At 42.9% G+C, this 19,691-nt stretch overlaps 2 protein-coding genes across 10 annotated transcripts in view; one reads left to right on the top strand and one right to left on the bottom strand.

Moving 5' to 3' along the window:
* Nucleotides 1-2,564, top strand: part of MFSD6 (major facilitator superfamily domain containing 6) — a 48,103-nt gene extending 45,539 nt beyond the window's left edge. For 3 of the 6 annotated variants that reach the window (XM_054830652.1, XM_054830651.1, XM_054830650.1), the window contains one exon: nt 354-2,564. In XM_054830652.1, coding sequence (XP_054686627.1) covers nt 354-536 — 183 coding nt within the window. In that variant the 3' untranslated portion in view covers nt 537-2,564. Of the gene's footprint in view, nt 1-83; nt 136-353 lie in introns of all 6 variants that reach the window. The other 3 variants (XM_054830654.1, XM_054830653.1, XM_054830656.1) reach the window with 2 other exon arrangements.
* An 864-nt stretch (nt 2,565-3,428) lies between these two features.
* On the bottom strand, nt 3,429-19,111 carry NEMP2 (nuclear envelope integral membrane protein 2). Of its 4 annotated transcripts, XR_008577748.1 has the most exons (10): nt 18,826-19,108; nt 16,216-16,331; nt 14,399-14,627; nt 14,152-14,224; nt 13,049-13,142; nt 12,228-12,342; nt 11,348-11,573; nt 8,933-9,109; nt 6,344-6,789; nt 3,429-5,819 (listed from the first exon to the last, which is right to left on the bottom strand). XR_008577748.1 is itself a non-coding variant. In XM_054830658.1 (9 exons), the coding sequence occupies exons 1-9, from the start codon at nt 18,941-18,943 to the stop codon at nt 5,771-5,773; spliced, it is 1,197 nt and encodes a 398-aa protein (XP_054686633.1). In that variant the 5' UTR covers nt 18,944-19,111; the 3' UTR covers nt 3,429-5,770. The 4 variants fall into 4 exon arrangements, 3 of the variants coding, with proteins under 3 accessions (XP_054686633.1, XP_054686632.1, XP_054686634.1); XM_054830658.1 differs by lacking the exon at nt 6,344-6,789 and having other exon boundaries at nt 18,826-19,111; XM_054830657.1 differs by having other exon boundaries at nt 3,429-6,789.
* Between the last annotated feature and the right edge of the window lie 580 nt (nt 19,112-19,691).

Raw genomic sequence — 19,691 nt, 5'->3', positions numbered from 1 at the left:
ATTGTTTGGTCAAAATAATGATCTTGTCTGAACGCTTTGAAGTCCAGTTAATTGTTGTTTTTTTCCCTTTGAAACACAACAAGTTTGTTTTTTGCATGCTTCTTGGGAAAGTGCAGTTAGGAAAAGAGATGGAAGGTAAGTTACTGTCTGCTTGCTGTTAGTGTCATCTGGATTTAAATGTACTACTTTTGCTTTGCTGCTTTGAGTTTGATTTGTTATGTTGCGGGCATTCAAAGTAAGCGCTTTGTGAATTTCCAGAAGTGCCTGAATGCATCTGGGGGGTATACCGCTGGGGATAGTGTCATGAGTGTTTATACTTACTTTTTGCGTGCAATCCTTTCCCCTCTCTTTAGAAAATCAATGAGAATTGCAGTGCTTCATCAGCCAGCTCAGCAAGACAACCCCAAAATCCGACAGATTCTGGGCAGTCCAGAAATTGTTCAGCACCAACACCTACAGCAACATCAGATTCCCAAGTAGATGGCAACTGCGTTGTGTCGGATCACGATGCTCAGCCTGCTGCTGCAGGGCCCTGAGATGCACTCATCTTACCAAATCCAGTGCATGGAATTCTGCTTCTCACCTGGGAAATGCTGGAGTAGGAGCTCAAAAGTAGGACTTCCTTCATCTTAACGATCATAATGTGATGCGGTGCAAGCTTTTAACTATATAAAGAATATCCATACGACTACACAGAGCAACATGAGCAGGGAAGCCAAAAGTTTGGAATTCTTGAGGGAAGTGATGTGGCCGGATCTAACGGTAGGAAGAATTCTTGGCTGCTGTGCTAAAGCTGAGTCAAGTGCTATGAGATTTCTTTGCAATCTGTAGGAAAAAAGGAGTTCACTCCTCACTTGTTGAGGCACAGAGTGTCTGACTTGGTTGGGTAATTTTCTTCTTTGAATTTATTCCCAAGACGAAATGACTTTTTAGGAGAGAAACTGAGTTTCCCTGCATAGTCTATTAGAAAATATCAGAGCCAATAAATATAGGAACAGCATGAAACTGTCTCTGTAAAGATTTCTCAGAAACAGAGTAGCTTTAGCAAGCGTATCTTCATGTTATGGTGATGGATTAAGTAAAATGCACTCATATTCAAGGAATATGTTTTTGAAGCTAACATTACCTTGTTTGAGATAAAGGTGTAGTTCTGCAAAGCAAAGATTTTGAACTGGCATCTTAGCAAAATGGAAAAGCTGGAGGAAGGCTTCTGAAGTGAACCTCTGCGCTTGCAGCCCTTGGGCATAGGTTGTGTGCGTTTGGGTAATTTTAGGTTTGATGTTGTCTTGAGACAAGAATTTTTGATCAGGATTGCACAACCTGAGATTGATCAAGGGTTTCAATGGACACACCGTCTTTTTGGGGGTTTTATTTCATCATCTATACAATGGTTTATTTAATGCAGTGTAGTTACTGTGGTTATTTATTAAGAAAACAGTAAGCTTTAAGTGCCTAGGGAAGGTGGGGAGTAGGGAGGAATCACCTAAAAATCTTAATGATTAGGATTGCAGGGGCAAAGCTGTTGATGCAGAAATCAAGTAGAGTGAGAGATTCTCAGGAGGAAGCAAACGTAATAAAATTGCAGTATGTTTAGGAACTTACTTTGCCCAATGTCAAGACACTGGAAGACTTTAGATTCTGTTTTGTTATGCTTTTCAATATTAACTGCACCAGCTCGCTTGCTGGTGCATGGTGAAAATTGCTGCTGGAGGGATATCCTTGGGCTCAGGGAGGAGCCCGGGGGGTTAGTCAGGACAGTGTTTTGGCCCATTTGCTTACATTAACAGCTTGTTCCTGGGAGATTCTGAGCACTCGGCTTCTCCGGGACTGTGTAAGTATGCTCAGCCCTCCTTGAATCAGCTGTGTGTGATGTGTCAGGCCTTCCGCAGGGAAGGTGCTGCTGGGGGACTGTACAGTGGTCCAGAGGCAACATGAGTGGGAGCGCAGGGTTGGGCAGAGGAAGGTGGCAGCAGCTAAGCAGCAGGAAAGGGGGTGCGCAGTTTTACCTGCTTTGACATCCAGTTAGCTTGACTGAAAGGGTGTCCCGTAGCTGTGCTTTAGCTGTGCTTTTAGAACAACCCGTGTTCTGGTGGTGCCTGGGACCAACACCATACACAATAAAAAGAAACATCGATGACTAGCCACTAGTTACTTTTTTTGCACTTGAACTTAAATGTACTGTACTCACGTAAATCCTCATGACTTGTCTAAGTGTCCTTTAAAATCAGAAATGTATTTATTGTATGTTTGTGTGGCCTGGGGGAGAACTAAAGACTGAACAGGTGACAGGACAAGAAGGATGCTAAAAATCATCTTGAGGCAAACCAACCATTTGCTGAGTTCATGCTGTACGGTGTTACCTCGGCTGCTACTGCATAGCACCTGGATTGTGAGGTGAAGAGCTTGTACACTGTGTTTACACTTCAGAATTGTGTATTTGAAATGCCTGCTCTTTTTGGAATTGTATAGTCATTCTGTGTTGCAAAATGGACATGTACACCTGGGTTTTGATATTTGTGAAACTGTAAAAACTGTGGTAAGAAATATAAAAGATCCATAATGTATTTAATAGTATCAATCTGAACTTTTATTACATTTGCTCCTGTTACGGTGCCAGCAGTGAACATAATCACCTGAACTGAAAGTAATTCAACAAAACTGACCTTTTGCTAGGCTCACTGGAGGAGAGCGCCCAGAGGATAGTGAGCCTAGAGCACAGGTACTACTCTTGCAGAGTGTCAAAATCTGTTTTGTGATAAAATCTGAGTGTAGGCACAAATTCCCTTCTGTGGGGTGGGGAGAATGTAAGGGATGCACACCAATGTGCACCATAAACAGGTTGATGTGGAAGCGTGCAGGACATCATGAGTGAAAGTCAAAATTGGATCAAGGTTGTCACCTAGCAGTTTTGAGATAGAGGCTGCTAAGTGCAGGTCGTGTCAGCTTGTATGGAAGTACTTCCCGTTTCTGATTAACTAAATATATTTGCACTACTACACCTGCCCTATGCAGTGGCACGCTTGTCTGGAATTTATTTTAACTTAGGTGTAGGACAATTCAATTTTTACTATGTCAACTGCTTAACTTGTATGCATGCAAAAGTGATGACAGGGAGAGATTTTAGTTTTGTTTTGTTGTGCATATGTGTAGCTACCAGTCCTCGCTCATGGCCTGATGAACTTGGCTTTGTGGTGGTTTGGACCTGTCCTGAGCAGAGAATGGGAATGGCAGGTTCCTTCAGGGAGATGCATTCGAGCTCAAGGGTACACACCATTTTGGAGCAACCACAGCTAATGCGGTTACCAGTTCTTATATCTGCAACAAGGGAGAAAACCTCGGGACATGAACACACCCATTTGCTTGGCTCCTCCTTGTCATATCTCCTGCTGTTCTGAAGAGAGTAAATGTGTAAGTGAGGAGAACCACATAGTTGAAAAATACTTTTATTTAAAAAAAAAAATCTTGAAAGTACAAGACAGTATATCGAGTATGCTGTACCATGGATACAAAATAAATAGGAAATTCTAACTTTTAACACCATAAAACAGAAAATAAATGTAACATCCTTTGTTAAGGAAGAAAGGCTTTTATAACGGTTAAGGCAGTGGATAAACATCTAGATTGTGCTCCCAGATTTTCTGGCTGAACACTGGACAGTACTTAACAATTGTGTTTCGGTAAACCTATGTAGTCACCATATATCACAGGAGTACTGTGCAAGTAAACTCACTGTTGGCAAAGGGCTCAAATGACAGCCGTCTGGTTTTGGTGGGGTTTGTTTATGAAATGCTTCCCATGTTGGAACAGGCTTGGGAGGATTTTTAAGGTCACTATCAGCTATCTGCTAAAGTAGTTGTCGTCTTTCTCAAATGCTGCTGTGCTTCTGTCTGGATGTAGTTAGTACTTCCCTGCTCTGCTTTGGATAGTATTTACGCATCCCTGGCAAATGATGGACTTCATAACTACATCAAATGTGGGTCAATTATTCTCCCCCCCCCCTTGTTGGAGTAGGTGTACTCGGTATTGTTCTAAATCTAGAAAAAGGGACAGTGTCTGAAAAACTTAACTGCCTTTTGGGGGGGGGCTTTTCCATTTAACACATTGCTTAGGTAAAATATTACCTTAACGTATTATCTGGGCTATTGTACATAAATGCATATTATGTACTTACTGAAGGATAATCATCATTACCTCAGTAAAGAGAGGAAATACAGAAAAACTGGGGTTAGGCTAGGACAAATCTGATTCTGTCCCTTGGCCTCAAATCACATGGATGGGAGTTCTTACAAACTACACTGAAAAAAACTGTGTACTTTAAAATATGCAAAAAACATTTAACATTGAGACATCTCTTCAAGTATCCTGTTTTGACTAATCTGTAATAATTTTAAGTACTTAATTTTCATGATGGCGACACAGGCAAAGATTAAAAAAAAAAAATCTTTAGTCTACTAAAATCACTGTTTGGGGGGGAGTTTCCGTCCTTCTCCCAAACCATCACAGATAATAAGGCTTTCCTCAGTTCTCACGACAGTTAATGCTTCTGGCTTCTTGCTAGTGACAGAACCCCCCGAGCCAAGCCTGACTTGAGAGTGTGGGTGGCAGTTTAACTGTGAACTGGGTAGTAGCAGCCTCTCTTCGAGGTTGACTCTTGCTGCTAGTGGCCTTCCTGAACAGAACTCTCTTGTTCTGTTTTTGAATGCTGTGGACTTCCCTGTGAGTGTATTTTGGATCACCTGCTTGACAGTGCTTCTGTCTAAGCATCCTATAGATTCTGCATATCCATTTGTAAATTTATGGCACAAAAGTACCTCTTTAAAATAGACGAGTTCCTTTTAAAATGAAGCAAAGTTGAAGCAATGTAAAGGAGGAAGGACCGGTGTAAATAAGGCTTTTGAGTACTAACTCACAGTCCTGTTTTATACAGAGAAGCTCTTGGAATGTGGTACAGCAGCGCTTCTTAGCACTGTTACAGGTAACAGATTGTCTCTCTTCTCCAGCGATGGACAATGACAAACCATGACCATGCATGCACAGCATGCACACTGGGTGTGTTACAAAGAAAAGATACCCCTTTGAAAACAAATCTGTCCTGGTCTGAGGTGCCCTTCTGGGCGGCTAACTGCTTCTCGCCACCCACGCTGGTGGGTTTGTCAGATCAGATGGTGACAGAATTAATGGTCTTTCGTTTTCTGCAGTTTGGAGACAGTAAAGGAAAACAGCAAGGTGAGGAAAGAAGAACATAGGGATAGTCTAAAGAACAAAGCAAGGAAATGATCTCTGCGGGCGGATGAACTGAGGGGACACGATCTACTCCCTGGCCTAGGATTGTGTAATACATAGGCTGAAAGATGTGTTGACTGTCTAAACTTCTCTCCCTGTTCTTTCCTTTTCGTCCCCACGCACCTCCTATGGTAAGTCCCAAAGAGGGCCAAAGGGGAGATAGGAGCCAGGTATCCCTCCCTCCTTGTTTTTCTGGGAGTTACTTTCCACTTTTTACTGAATGAGCAAATTGCCGAGTACTCTGGGGACAGTGGAGCTCTGTGTGGGTTCTCTGTATTCCCAATTACATGGTTACAGCATCACTCCAGCTCTGCTGACAGCAGTTTCTCCAAGCAGCTGAAACAGCCTCAGCCTTTGTTGCCTTCCCTGGGCTGCTGAGAGGCCAGGAATGGAGGGCAGTACCCCTCTGAGGTAAGGGGACAGTGAAATTGAAAGCAATAGTCAAAATGCACTCAGGGATGGAAATCTCCTAAATCATCTGTAGTTGTCAGTGGTGGTGAAGCAGAGGACTGAAGAAAGGTTCAGCAGAGAGGGACCTGTAGAAGAGGGAAGAAGAGTATGTGACGAAACAAAGACATGGAAAGAACAAAGTGTAGTATAACTACACCTGAGACCAAGAACAGAGCCATATGAGCAGAGGGTGAAAAATCAGGCAGGGTTCTGAAGAGTAAGAGGAGCATAAAACAAATGCGGAGCGGCAAAATGAAGCTAAAGACAGCAAGCCTAGCCAGAAGAGCAAACAAACCTTACTCAACTGTGTTAATGTATCTCTAGGTACCTTCAGCACTGAATAGTCTCACAAACAATAAAAATAGTTTATCAGCACACTAACAGCGTTACTAAAATTGTTGACATATAGGGTACTTGGTAAAAGTAGAGTATTAATAATGGCTTCCCTTTCCTCTAGTGCTCAGCACAGAGGACTAGACAATGAAAAGGGCCAAACCAGATTCCCAGCTCTCTAGAGGTAGTATCCTTGGAAAAACAAGGCATCCTGGTGGGACAGGCTGGCAGTACTTGCTTTGCAAATAAGCAATGTTTACTTCCCCAGTTTAAGTACCAATAGCATGAGAATCCTCTTCACAGCCTCTATGTTTTCCTTCTGTTGCTCTCATCAGGCAATGTCAGTGATATAGGAAACAATTTTTTCAAATATCCTTGTTTGTCCACCAGCAACCACAAGCAATCACCAAGCGTGAGTTCTCAGTCTGTATCCTTCCTTTCTAGGACGAATGTGTTTTCCCTCTCTCCTTGTTTTGGTTATTTCCCAAAGCTCAGAGCAGCTCAGTAGCATATGGAAATGAAATTTGTTTATGCATTTCATCTTCATCCTCCTCTTCCTCATCTCCTTCAGGGATGGAATTGGCTGAATCATCTTGCTCAGATTCTGCCCTTGTCTCAAAGAGCTGCTCTTCCAGGAAGAAGCTCCCAATGCCGTATTGCTCATCATGTGCCTTTGTTTCTGCAGGTGAGAGATGGGGAGATCCCAGAACAAAACCCGCAAACCTGCCAAATTTTTAAAGGGAGAAGTGATCAGCTGTGAAATGAAAAACCTACTTGTAAGTGCAGGGGATGCTGCCAATTAAGCAGGGCTGTTGTAAGGACATGCCCGCCAGCAATGCAGATGAGGGGAAACTGCAGCATGAGCTAGGGAGTCCTGAACAACAGAGAGTAAATAGCAACGGATGGCAACAACCCTAAAGACTGGTTTGCCTGCCTCATTTCAGTCTTCAGTCTTTTCTATATAAGTAACTTTTGCTTTTCTGGAGGCCATCTGCAAGGTCTTGCGACTAAGCAAGAAGATCAAACTTGGTTTTCACATCTTGTCAGTACTTACGGGCTAATCCAGAGCAAGTATTTGTATAGTTGGATAGACAGTACTTTAGCTTCTAAAAATAGATTAAAGCTGTAGTGTATTTGAGATAAAGGCTGTAAGAATTCAGGTAAGTTGACATTGCTAGTGAAAGGAAAAATGGTGAGAACTTTGCATTCCTACGTTGCTATCACCTTGCTTCTGGTGCTGCATGCACGCTCTGGGCAAGCTGAGCTAAAGTCTTGTCAAAGAATTTCTGCTTTTGGTGAACTCGGAGCTGCGGACTGGGAATTCTGCAGCTGCTCCAATAAATGCCAAACTGGAGGTCTGGCAGAATGGAGGTCTGGCAGAACACAGCATGAACTTAGCACTGTCCCTACATTTCAATTCGCCACAAATCTTACTTGCTATGGACAACTACATTAAAGAGAAAGAATGGAGCTAGAGGTTTCTGGCAGGCGTGTGGAAACAGACGGCAGTTCTGACACCCCGGTAAGTGTCGACAGCATCAGAAAAATGTAAGAAAAAGGAAATGCAGCTACATTCTGGAGTTCTGGTAAACTGATCAATAATTTACATTTCAGACTTCACATTTCTGTGAGATGAATGTTGTCACCTCGCTCTTCTTGGAAGCACTGTTAGTCTAAATGGGGAACAGCACTGGACTGGCTGTGTTTTACAGGTTTGCCGTGTGTTGAACTATCTTCTGATGCTTAATGGAAGCTTGAAGGGGTACTCAGCTTTAAGTCAGATTTCTGTTGGTTCTCCTTTTATTTTTATAGTGGACAATTTATAGGAACTATATTAACTGATGGCTAGAAAATACACGTATCTCAAATGTTTGTTTTGTGCATTTGGCGGTATTTTGTTTTACAATACTGCAGTGAGTTTTCACTTTTTATCTCTCCCAATCATGCTACAGAATGTATCTTAGAAAATAAGATAGTAAATCTATAAAACCTGGCAGAGGGGCTGTCAGCGTGCCCATCCAAGATGAAGGTTCTGAGACTAGTTTTAACTTTTTATTGATTAAATTCCATGCTGACCAGGGCTCCTTTGAAATTGTGATACTTGGTTCTGTGGCAAGGGCCAAGTCTTTGTGGCTGGGTAATATGTGAAACTTTGCTTCTGATATCTTGAAGTTTCGGTTTTGACGGAAATATACTGCTATTATGATTAATTTTATATTCTGCAATATTTTCTGGCTGCATTTATCTGACCCTTCCCTTCCTAACCCATATTTCTTTCAAGTGTCTCTTAAGCTATATCTGGAGTAGCTCTTCTTCCTGTTACATGTCCTAGGTGCAGGCACTGATTTTTTTTCTCTGTATTCTTAGTCTTAGGTATTGATCGATACTTCAAGTAATAGGATTTCTTGGCTGTGTGTGCTTGCAGTTGGAGAGCTTAATGCAGGTAATATTTGAGCGTGTTATCTTCAGCCTGCCCCAATTTTACACAATGCAAAAGTGTACTGTTCTAAAAACTGAAGAAAGGGGCATTTCATTAATTAGACAGCCACCTGAGTCGCTGTGCAGAGGCGTTGTAGGAAGCCTGTATGTTTTAGGGAAAGCTGCCATTACCATAAATTAGCTGCAAACATCTGCAAACTCTCGGAGTAATTTATAGTTGGAGAGGAACAAACAGGGGGTTTAATACCACCAGTAAGTAAGATCCTTGAGGTGTAGCTGTGATCTTTAGTGGGATTACTCAAGTAGATAAAGCTACCTGCACATCTGACTGCATGCAAGATAAACACACCTGAACAGCGCCTGAAGTAGCATTTGGGTCTGCTGTGTGACACCATCTCCCAGGTTAGAGAAGCCAGATTTTTCTTACCTGTGTGGGGACTGAAGCTTGGATACAGCTAACCACGATGGGAAGTCAGGGTTCCTGCAGAATGCACGTAGCTCCTCCAGAGCTCTGATAGTTTCTGTTTCACCTTGTTCTCGATACTCCTCGTCAGTAAGGTATTTAAATACTAACTTTTTTGATTTAAAGTGGTTCTTCATTTTTCTAGAATGAAATGAAACCAGTTAGTATTTCTAAAGTCTTCTGGCACATAATAATTGTCGCCTTTTTCTCTACTACCTGCTATTAACATCCATTAATCACTTTTATCCCTTTAAGAGGACAAGCTACATTCTTGCATTAAAATTTTAGGACAAGGTGTCTAATATTTACTAGCCTGTTTACCCTAGGTCTTAACCAAAGTTGTAGAATTCCACAGAATGATGTCTAATGAGCTTCAAACGAGCTTTGGATCAGATCCTTATTGTGTATGCGTGGACTAAAATCTCATAGAATTAAATAGATGGCTGCTTGCTCAGCCATTTTTAGGTGCAATATGCAAAATGCATCCGTGCAGAGACATGGGCTGAATCAAAACCCAGTCTGCATATGTAACTTCAAAGATAAGCAATGCTCTAAGTCTGTTATGAGTTGTTCATGTTGTTTACTAGATAGCTTCTCTTAAATCTTGCTTTAAATTACAAAACTGAGTAGTCTGAGGCCAAAATGTTTACAATCTGATGTTTTTTTAGCTGCTGCGTAGCGATGTATAATATAATTAGATATCAATTAGAAAGTGTGCCATGTTCAGTTCCCTTCTGTCGACTGCTTTCAATTTAAATGTTGTGATGAGTTAAGATAAGCAAGGGCTGGGTGCCCATAAAACTTTCAGCTCCATATAAAAACACCTGCTCCAACCAGCAGTATTCAACTTTCCTCCTTATTTCCCTGTAGAGGAGGAATGAACTGTAGCCCTTTTTCAGGTGAAATGGTCTTGCTGGCTCAGCGGGATCAGTCCTGAGCTTAGCAACAAATAATGCAAGATTCTTAGTTATTTTGCTGTTATCTGCTGCTCTGAACTGTATATCTGGCATCATGACCTCAGTTTGGTGCTACTGCTTAGTGTTTGAAACAGAAAAAAACCCAACCCCCCATATTATTCTCCTAAGAGAGATCTGTAGAGCTATATTCCAGCACTTTTTGGCTTTATAGATGCATCAGTTCATGAAAAACAAAAAGAGGTCCATGTGGAGAACAAACTACAGTGTTTCAGGGTAAAACAGGTTCTGACTTTTGTGAATTTGTAGCCAAATTTTACTGATTTCAGAGGTGAGCTGAACCTGCTTACACCACTAAGTATTGATCCTATGTGTTGCTTTTGAAACGGTGCTTCTCAGCTGCAGGCAAATATCAGTCTTCAACAAATGATAAATTCTACCTAAAATAAAGCTTCAACCCAGTCCACATTTCAACATCTAAAAAGAGCACAAGAGCAAAGCAATATGTTCTTCAAAACTAAACAATGTGTAAGAGACTAAAAAAAAATTATTTGGTTTTTATTCTTTTGGTTGTGCCGGTTCTAGCTGTTGCCTCTTCCTGGTTCTCTGCAGTTCAGCAGAAGTCCACAGCTACGGAACAGTCTTCACTAAAGACTCTTAATTTGGATGCCATCACTGAAGGTAAAAAAACAGATGTAAATTGGCAGGACTCTTTAGAATCTTCATCTGACTATTGTATTTGTTATAAAATTTGCTTCAAACTCAAGGGTGAGCAAACACGTTGTTCCCATATTGTTAATGAAAAAACTTAGCAAACTAAGGTCTACAATACTGCAAGCAGTTCCCATTCCAAATGCCCCAATATAAATGGGGCTCTGGGAATACGGGGGGATGTCTCCACAATAGTAACAGATTGTTTCCACGAATTAAGGTAGACATGTACATCTAGGATACTAACCTTGGAAAACTAAAATCAATGGAAACCATTATTTTTGTGGACATGGGTGTTCAGTCTCTGAACTCTAGACTATCTAACCTACAAGGACTATCACTTTTTAACATCTGCTTCCTAGGTGACAGTATGCTGTTTGATCCTGGAAGTTTCAGTACGAGTTACCTGCAGATTCTCTCACTACACATTAATCAAGGCAGTATTGCTGCAGTCTAATCAACCAAACAGAAATGTTTTGGTTACCATATGCTGCAGAGTGGAAGGTGCTACATTTGTACTTCAGAGCACCGTTATGTTTCTCCATTCTCCATAGAACAAAACTCGTGCTTAGAACTGCCAAATGGAAAATAATTAAAATCCTGTGTCTCAGGGATTTAAACCTTTTCTTTACACCTAGTAAAAATATGAACTAGTATGAGAAATGCATTATTGAAGTGTAAGGGTTTTTTCATTATGAGCCTCCAGCATTTCCTGTTGATACAGGGACTTGGATGTTCACAAAAACATACAAACCTGCCTATGTGACAAGCAGCACCAAGGGGGTAACACAGGCCTTTTGAACAGAGGCTGACTGCTATTACTGCATATGCAACTTGAGGTATGGTGACACCACCGTAAATCAAGACAAAGGCTGTTAATTGTAGCGTCCACGTGAACAGGGTTATGTTCAGTTCAGTGGTAAGCGGTCCGTGCTGATAGCAAGTGGCAAAGCTGGTAATTCCAACAGCCAGAAAATAGCCTGTAGAAACAGAAAAGGAGGATGTGGAGAAAAAGATGCAACCTACCCATGTAAACTTCATTAGTCTGGTTCACAACGCTTGCAACTGCTGTGAAGTTTAGCCTGCTGTTTCTTGTGTTGTCTTAGAGATACCTGCATTATGTTGTATGTGCCTTCTATTTCAAAAACGTGCAAAGAGTTCACGAGGTGATGTATGAACAGCCTTTAGCTAAGGCTGTGAACTGCACGTGAATTCTCCCTGTGCAAGAATGTGGAGGCAGGTGCCAGATCAGTAGATTTGTCAGCCCCCGCAGCCACATCCAGTTAGCAATTTATGCATCCATTTCCCAGATCCAGCAAAATACAAACCAGCGTAGCTGCCCTTTTGCTGTTACAGAGAAAGTATGCAATGGCAAATCAATGAACAAATAATACAGGCAAAATCTGCTCTTAAGGCTGCTAGGGGTCCACTACATCAAACTCCTTATTTAATGATACAATGTGAGTAAATGCTTATTTCAGTGGATTAGGAACCTTTGGAATATTCCAATGTCTATGGCTTAGGAGAAAAAAGTACTCCATAAATGCGTCACTTGATTTTGTTTATGGGCAGGTATTAATCTAACCACTAAATTAAACCAAAACCTGCAGTATGTTTTTTGATAATTTTCTTACCCAACAAGTAGTTTCTGTGTTCAGACCACAACCACTGCATATTCTCTTTGAAGCAGTAAATAAAATAGAGAGAGGACATCAAGCAACCACTCATTAAGATCCAGAAGGTACTGTGCTGGAAATGATAAAAAAAAAAAAAATTAAAAGTTTAAAAAAAAAAATTCAAGTCAGAATCAGGACCATTGTGTGTAAGGGAACTCATAGGCTTAAAACCAGACATGATATTCAGGAGACCTACAGGGCTTATGATCTGTTCAACTTCCACTGTACAGTGCTCTGCACACTACAACTAAACAATATCAATTCTAAGTGGAGCAACTGCAACTCTGTATTTGTGTATCACATCCCAGTGGCATGGTATAACCTACTGTAGTGTATTTCCAGTTAACATGTGTCAGCAATATGTGCGAACGCACAGACTTTGTAAAAGTAAAGGAAAAATTCACATCTGCCTTGCAATGAATTGTCTCTGGTGAATGGAAGAGAATCTGTCCCAGTTGCCACTAAAACTACATTTTGATATAGATTGATTCATAGATTCAAAAGTGAGCTTAGCTCCAGTTCAATAAAAATAATTTCTGTTTCAGAATAAGCTCATGTTGTACATCAACAATCTCCTGTTTACTTTAAACTCAGGAGCAAGCTAACTAGAACTTGATTCTGACCCAATTATATTTACTTGATGCAAGCAATCCTGCAGTCATTTCAATGGAGTTACCTGGCCACAAAACCAGAGCAAAATCAGAATCTGGCTCTGTACTCTTCACTTCCTATGTTATGATGTTGATGATTACGATTTTATTTTATAAATGTAGATTTACCCTTGGAATAAACCTTTTAAGTGTCAACAGGACAAAGACTGGCAGAGCAAGAACACCCAGTGTTATTCCAGAAAGGTAAAAGAACTTGGTACTCCTGTAAGAGAACGAGAGAGAATATGGTGAGAAGTGTAATTTGTAATTGGTTAAGATGCCAACATTTGTAAAAACAGCAGTGATCTTCAGTAGGAACTTAACACAGCTGTAAGTTAGAGTCGTAGTTACGTGGTTAACAGGCCCAGTTCAGATATACGTGTAAGGAAAAATTCCCAACAAATACTTCAGGTCACTGGAGTTGTTACAGGCTAGGAGATTGTGTTGAGGTTTTTTTTTAAAGCTCACACTATTTCTGATTTCCTTGTTCTCCTAGTTTCTGGTAATTTCATTTTCTTCTATGTACCCATATGGTTCCATACTGCAAGAAAAGTTTGGGGTTTTTTTAAATTTAAAATGTAAAAAAACCTCCATAAACCCACAAGTTGTTGTTTTTCCAAGCTTATGCCTTTATCAAGTCTGTCTTTTTAATTCAGAGTTAACTCTATAAAACCTATTGCTGCTCTGCTTGTTTTAGAGGTAACTCCTGACAATTAATTTGTGACTCATTTTGCTTTGAAGTCATGGGACGCATGTTTTGCTATAACAGTAAGCATCCTCCCTTACATGCTATGCAAAATGTGCACCAAAAGAACGCTGGGGAAAGGCTGGCACAAAGATGCCCCAGATGACCTCACCCTAAGTATTTCTCACTGCAGGAAGGCATCGTTTATAATACATGCAGCATTATTTAGCATTCAGCTAACCTCGCTGGTCTACAAACAGGAGAGAAAATTTCTCTGGATCCACACACTCGCTTGCTGAGGATTGTCTTGGTGTCACCCAGCTCAGGAAGCTTGGATACAAGAACCCTGACACAGATAAGTGATTAATAGAGTGCAGCACTCCAAGATATGTCACAATCTGTCCAAACACAAATGGTATGAAGTTTTAAACGTTTGTTCAGTTTCCTTATTTCACTTTCCCAAAGAACCGCCTCTTTAGCTTAGAAAACAGACCAACGATGCACAGGCTTTGGGAAAGAAGGTCAAAATCCAGGAGCTAGTACTCACCTGCTCAGGCTGTTTGCAAAATGGAACAGAAAAATTCCAGCTACAAACAAAAACAAGAGCTTTCCATCTAGCACTAAAAAAAGGGGGAAAGAAATAGAAATGGACTTTAGACTAATTCAATCTGAAATGTTGATTATATAAAATACCAACAGAAAAGTCCCAAGCTTCTTACAGAAGAGATGGTACATTCAGTAACACTGGCAATACCAATCTATCTGTAATCTAAGCTCAAAGCCTTTTTACTTACTTTCTCGTTTCACACTCACAGTGTACGGTTCGGTTTTGAAGGGCTGTATTTTGAAACAAACATCCTCTCCATATTGTTTTATGCTTATAGAAGTTTCTGTAGATGTCTCAGGTTTCCACAAGATTTGAACAGCACATGCAGCAAACTCAAAAACAGTTTCTGAATTGCGACAGTTGCTCTTTTCTGAAATAGGCTCAATCCTGAACGTTTCTCTGCTGTTAACTGTTACCTAAAAACAAACAACAGAATACACAGAGAAGCAGCTTGGAATCACTGGGGTTTTTTGTTTTTCTGAACTATATAGCATATAAGCCTTATGTGTGATAATGAAAATCAGTGTCAAGAGCTCGAGAATAAAATGCTAGTGCAATTCTTTGTTGTTTAATATTGAGTGGTAATATTATGCAAAGATTAATTGTTTAGGTCTTGCAAGGTGATTCAGAGAACTCAATGTCAGCGCAGTTCGATGAGGGGCCTCAATCCATCCAAAAGCTCAAGGGGTTTGGTTTTACCATGACAGGGGCCCATACACAAATTTCTGACAAAACCAGTAATACTTGACTGACCACAGTTTCTTTTGTGGATGTTCATACGCTTCCCCAGTCCCCTCCTGAACCATATGAAATTGGACTTGCTTTTCTCGTAGTTAATAATGCAATCTTCATGTTAGGGACAGAAGAGGGAGAAGAAAAAAGAAAGATATCATAACCAGAAATTTAAACGTAAGCACATTCCTGTTGGGTATTTTGGGGTTTCTTGCTACTTCCTAGCACCCTCCCCCACCAAACTGTTAAAAGATCTTGTCGATCTTCTGAGATGGGATGATCTTCCTGAAGATTGTGATTCACTGTGAGCTCTTGATCAGGGCCTAGTAGACAACAAAGACCCGTCTACAAAAAAGTGATGCAACAGGTAATAAAACAGGCTTCTACTGGGAGAAGAGGCAACACATCAGTAAGCAATTTGTTGTGGGAAAAATCTGAACTTCCTGCTTTTAAACATTTACTCCAGAAAAGCTTGTGTGGCTGCTGGAGAGTTTCCACCACCTGAAGTCTGCTACCGTTCACAGAAACACCTGCGGCTTGTTCCTGAGGAAAACAGTCCTGGGAACAAAGAGATGTTCCACTTCCTTAGATCTGAGAGCAAATTCCTCCAACAGAGATGAAGTGAAACCATTTCCTTCCCTTGCCTGGAGACATACTTCCCAGGAAAAAAAAAAGAACCCCACAGATAGCTTGTTCCTTTAGCTATTATTGCTTCCACTGTTATGGTATTTTTATTTTGTTTTGAACTAATCTCTAAACATGTTTCTTGTACGATGACCCTCTGTTACTCAGAAAAACAGAAATGCATTGCTCCTGCTGTTTTTTCATGAGTCACAATCTGATACACCTTTCGTTCCTACACCGTGGCCTGGTACGCTGCAGCGAGTGAGGCACAGAACTGCATTTTATCCCCAAATTTAGAAGTTTTATAAAGGTGCTTGGTGATAAGCAAAAACATTTGCTGTGGAGGTTAACAGCGGTCCATTAGTAGAAAAGCTGTGCAACAAAATAATACACAACACTCAGTTAATGTTTGTGTGGCATCACACTATAAGCCTGGCCGATATCCTTCTAATAGAGACTGCACCTCACTGCATCCCAAGTGGAGGATCACAATGCTGCGTTTTTGTCGCGGTCCCACCTAAACACTGTTCAAACTACTAATTACACGGAGATACTGCTTTCATCTTGCCAACTGATCGTACACTTTGCTGGCAAAAGTTCACGTGAAATATATTGCATATCTGAGTGATCCTCAAAATGGCCTCTTACCTGCAGAGTCGACCAAACGTACTGTAAGTGAATGGTTCTGTTTTGCACATAGCAGTAACAGTTTTCATCCCGTTTCTGGATGACATCCATTTCCTGCAAAAAGCTACAGTTTCTACCTGGGGGGGGGGGAGAGCAGAAAAGGTAACTTTAAGCATGTATCAACTACAAATGTACAATTTTCCTTCACTTCATTGCTCCATTTTATTGTTGTATACGCTGAGAGACTCACAAGCAATTTGCAGATAATCAAACGTAAAAACTATGCTGCAGGGTAATGTGTTCAATATGATTTAGATGAAAATTCAAATTCGACTTCTAATCAAGTCACTTAGGCTCCAGAGTAAACTGCAACACCTTTGGGGGAAAAAAAAAAAATCTAGGGTGAATTTTTAAAAAATGTAATCCATAAAAGCTTGGCGTTGGTATCAGTGTTTTGATGGCACTGGAATAGGGCCTCTGGGCCAAATTCACTGCTGGCACGAGTGGGTGTAACTCCACCGGAGTCGATGCATATACCAATGGTGAACGCAACTGTGGGAGTCTGAGCAGGTAAACAGGCTCACATATTAAAATAGTCATTTAGCACATGACATGGCTGCTGATCGCAGAAATCATACTCCTCTCCCTCGGAGATGTTTCCAATGTTAAATAACACAACTCTTCTCTTTAAAACAAATTTTCCTCATGTCGTCCAGCCATGACACGTAATATGGCAATTGCACCAGTAGCTTGCCATAAGTCATTTAATTAGGGATGCTAATTGGTCTAGCTCTCCTGAAATGTTAGTGACCCCCTACGATCTTCGGAATTAGATTGCACTTTTGAGCAGAAATACACCTAAAAGACGTATGGAGCAAACTTTGAAGAATAACATACATTCTAATCTATATGCATGTGTAAAATATACCCTACGGTGCATTAATGCAGTGTTCCAGGAACATAATTAAAGAGAAGAATAAAGGAAATAATTACAGATCTGAACAGAGGGAATCATCTGGCTCACTGGATAGAAAACGTAAGTCTAAGCCAAGCTCAGTAATAACTGCTAAAACACTGTCATACACTCAGAACGGCAAAGTGAGTATGTGCAAAACAGTCTCAATCTGGACACGGAGATACTGTTTGCAGGTAAAAACCTGCCCTGTCTCTATAAGGAAGCTGAACTTAGGCTAAATTATTTTTTAACCAATTTAATTAAGCCAATGAAAAATACTTGTGTGGATGCGCTTACGTAAGTTTATTAAGTCATTCCAGAATTAATGTGTCCACAGATGATCCTGCTAAAGTAAATGGGTTTAAACTTAACATTTGGGCATCTTTGTTGTGAAAAAATAACCATCTGATTAATTTTTATCCATGGCAAATCTGGCGGGAGGGAGCACAACCCTTCAGACAAGGGCTGGTTGTACCTCTTGACAGGCACTTCCATAGACGGCATCAGATGAAGTTGCAAAAAGATTAATTTGGCTCTGAAAAGTCCCGCCGCCTGACACGGCAAGCAGGTGAGGCTGGGCACTGCCCAGGTCCAAGACCACGATAATCCAGTGATAGAAACTGCAGTACCCTAGCAGGACCGAAACGCAGCTGAGCGTGCCCACACCTTCCCTGCAGCGTGTATTAGGATTTTCTGCCACTACGGATAAACCATCCATCCACATGAGAAATAACGTCCTCCATATATAATGCTACTAAATGGGTTTTTTACTACCCCCCCAAGACATTTTCTTGAGAAAAATAATTTGCTTCAAACATGACCTCAGCTCCATGGAGTGACACAATCACGTTCCAAAAGGGAAGGTGCTTCCGAACAGGCAACTGTGCGAGCACACAGAGAGGGCAACTCCCAAGTTTTGAGGTTACGGTGGAGAGAATCGGTGTCTGCTGTAGAATCCGGAGGATGCCCAGGACTCGGGAAGGTCAAGGCAAGGGGGGAAGCAGCTTCCCGAGTTACATACGGCTACTACGACTGAGAATAACCTTTAGGGTTTTCACTGCCCTTGTTAACGAAAGATCTGTTCTGCACCCAATGCTCCTGACCCAAGCTAACGAGAAAGCCAGAGGGAGTACCCTGGCCTCAGGTCAGCTTCCCACGGCAGCGCTACCCGGCCTTCCACCCTCTGCCACGGAACTGATGGCAGAGGCGCTCGGTGCCGCTTTCCTCCGGGGCCAGTCCCCAGCGCCTGCCTGTCCCGCAAGGTACCAGGCAGAATATTCTCGTGGGAACTCAGCTGAGATGGGACAGGCAGGAGAAAACAGCAACGCGCCTCAGGGACGCGTCTGGCCCCTGAAACGACGTCAGCTCTCGGCCGAAGCGGGCGGCAGGCGGCGGTCCCGGCCTTCCCGTAGGGCAGCGCCATTTTGGGCAGAAACAGGAGGCAGCAGGTCGCGCTGTACCGGGGCGATGGAGACTGAGGAGACCCGGGGGAGGGCAGCGTGTCCCCCCCGCTTCCCGTTCCTAAGGGGAGGGAGCCCCGCCGGCCTGTGACCGCCCGGGCAGGGAAAGAGACCCGACACCACATACCCCCCTCCAAGACCGCCGCCCCGCCCGCGGCCGCCGGAGCTCTGCCGACCCCGCGCAGGCCCCTCGGAGCCGGAGGGGAAGGCCAGTACCTGCTGCCGGCGCCTCCCCGCTGCCCCCGGCCGCCGCGGCCAGCGCCAAGAGGAGCAGCCCCAGCCCCGGTCGGGCCCGGGGGCGCTGCCAGCGGCGAGGCGGCCGCGCCGGACCCATGTGGCGGCCGCCGGCTCCGGGCTCGCCCCTAACGGCCGCGGCGAGGGCGGGCCTTGCGCGGTGAAGGGGAGGTGCGGCCCTGCGCTGCCCCGCCGTCCTTCTCCCCGCTGGGCTGGCGGCGGGCCGGGGCGGAGGGTTCACCGTGTGGCTGTAACAGCTCAGCAATAGCGTGTCCTTGGGTCGTGGTCCTGGCTCTGCCCGAAAACGTTACCTGCTCTCATCGGTCACGGTATAAATTGGTCCAAAACCAAGGGCTCATGTGAGCAGCCCGCGATGCTTCCAAACCCGGACCAAGGCACCCACCCCGGCTGACGGAGCAGGGTCAATGTCCACCTCCCGTTCCATGCCCACCCGGCCTGAGGGAAAGGCCAAGCCCGGCCGCCAGCGCCCGGCAGCTGGAGCCAGCCGTGGGACGGCACACCTTCATCAGACCCGCTGCCCACCCGGAGGAACTCTCCAAATGACGTGGTTGTGACTAGATGCTTTGGCGGGATGGAGGTGGACGTCCATGGCTTGTCTGTATCTCTTAGGCAGCCACAAGAAGAGCCCGGAGCAGGATGCCCCGTTCCCCGTCGGCGCTGTGAAGACGGGAGCTCGGTCCAACTCCACTCGTACCCGCTTGCTCATTGCCGTCATTTTAGATCGCTCGTGAGTCACAGTCAGCAGTCAGAGGTGGCAAGGGCTGGAGCTTTTTTCCTATTCTATGAAAATCAATAAACACAATTTTGCCAAGGCATTCTGACATCGC

This window comes from Grus americana, chromosome 6 (genome assembly GCF_028858705.1).
Source record: "Grus americana isolate bGruAme1 chromosome 6, bGruAme1.mat, whole genome shotgun sequence".
Lineage (NCBI taxonomy): Eukaryota > Metazoa > Chordata > Aves > Gruiformes > Gruidae > Grus > Grus americana.
Note: the sequence above shows the minus strand (reverse complement) of the source record. Positions and strands in the feature narration are given on the sequence as shown.

Bases quoted from the DNA above. Each gene is read 5' to 3' on its own strand.
- NEMP2 (XM_054830657.1), bottom strand. From the start codon at position 18,943: ATGGGTCCGGCGCGGCCGCCTCGCCGCTGGCAGCGCCCCCGGGCCCGA. The intron at 12,343-13,048 runs GTAAATCTACAT...TATCATTTCCAG, and splicing joins TTAAAAGGTTTATTCCAAGG to CACAGTACCTTCTGGATCTT. The intron at 11,574-12,227 runs GTAAGAAAATTA...CTGTTTCTACAG, and splicing joins ACACAGAAACTACTTGTTGG to GCTATTTTCTGGCTGTTGGA.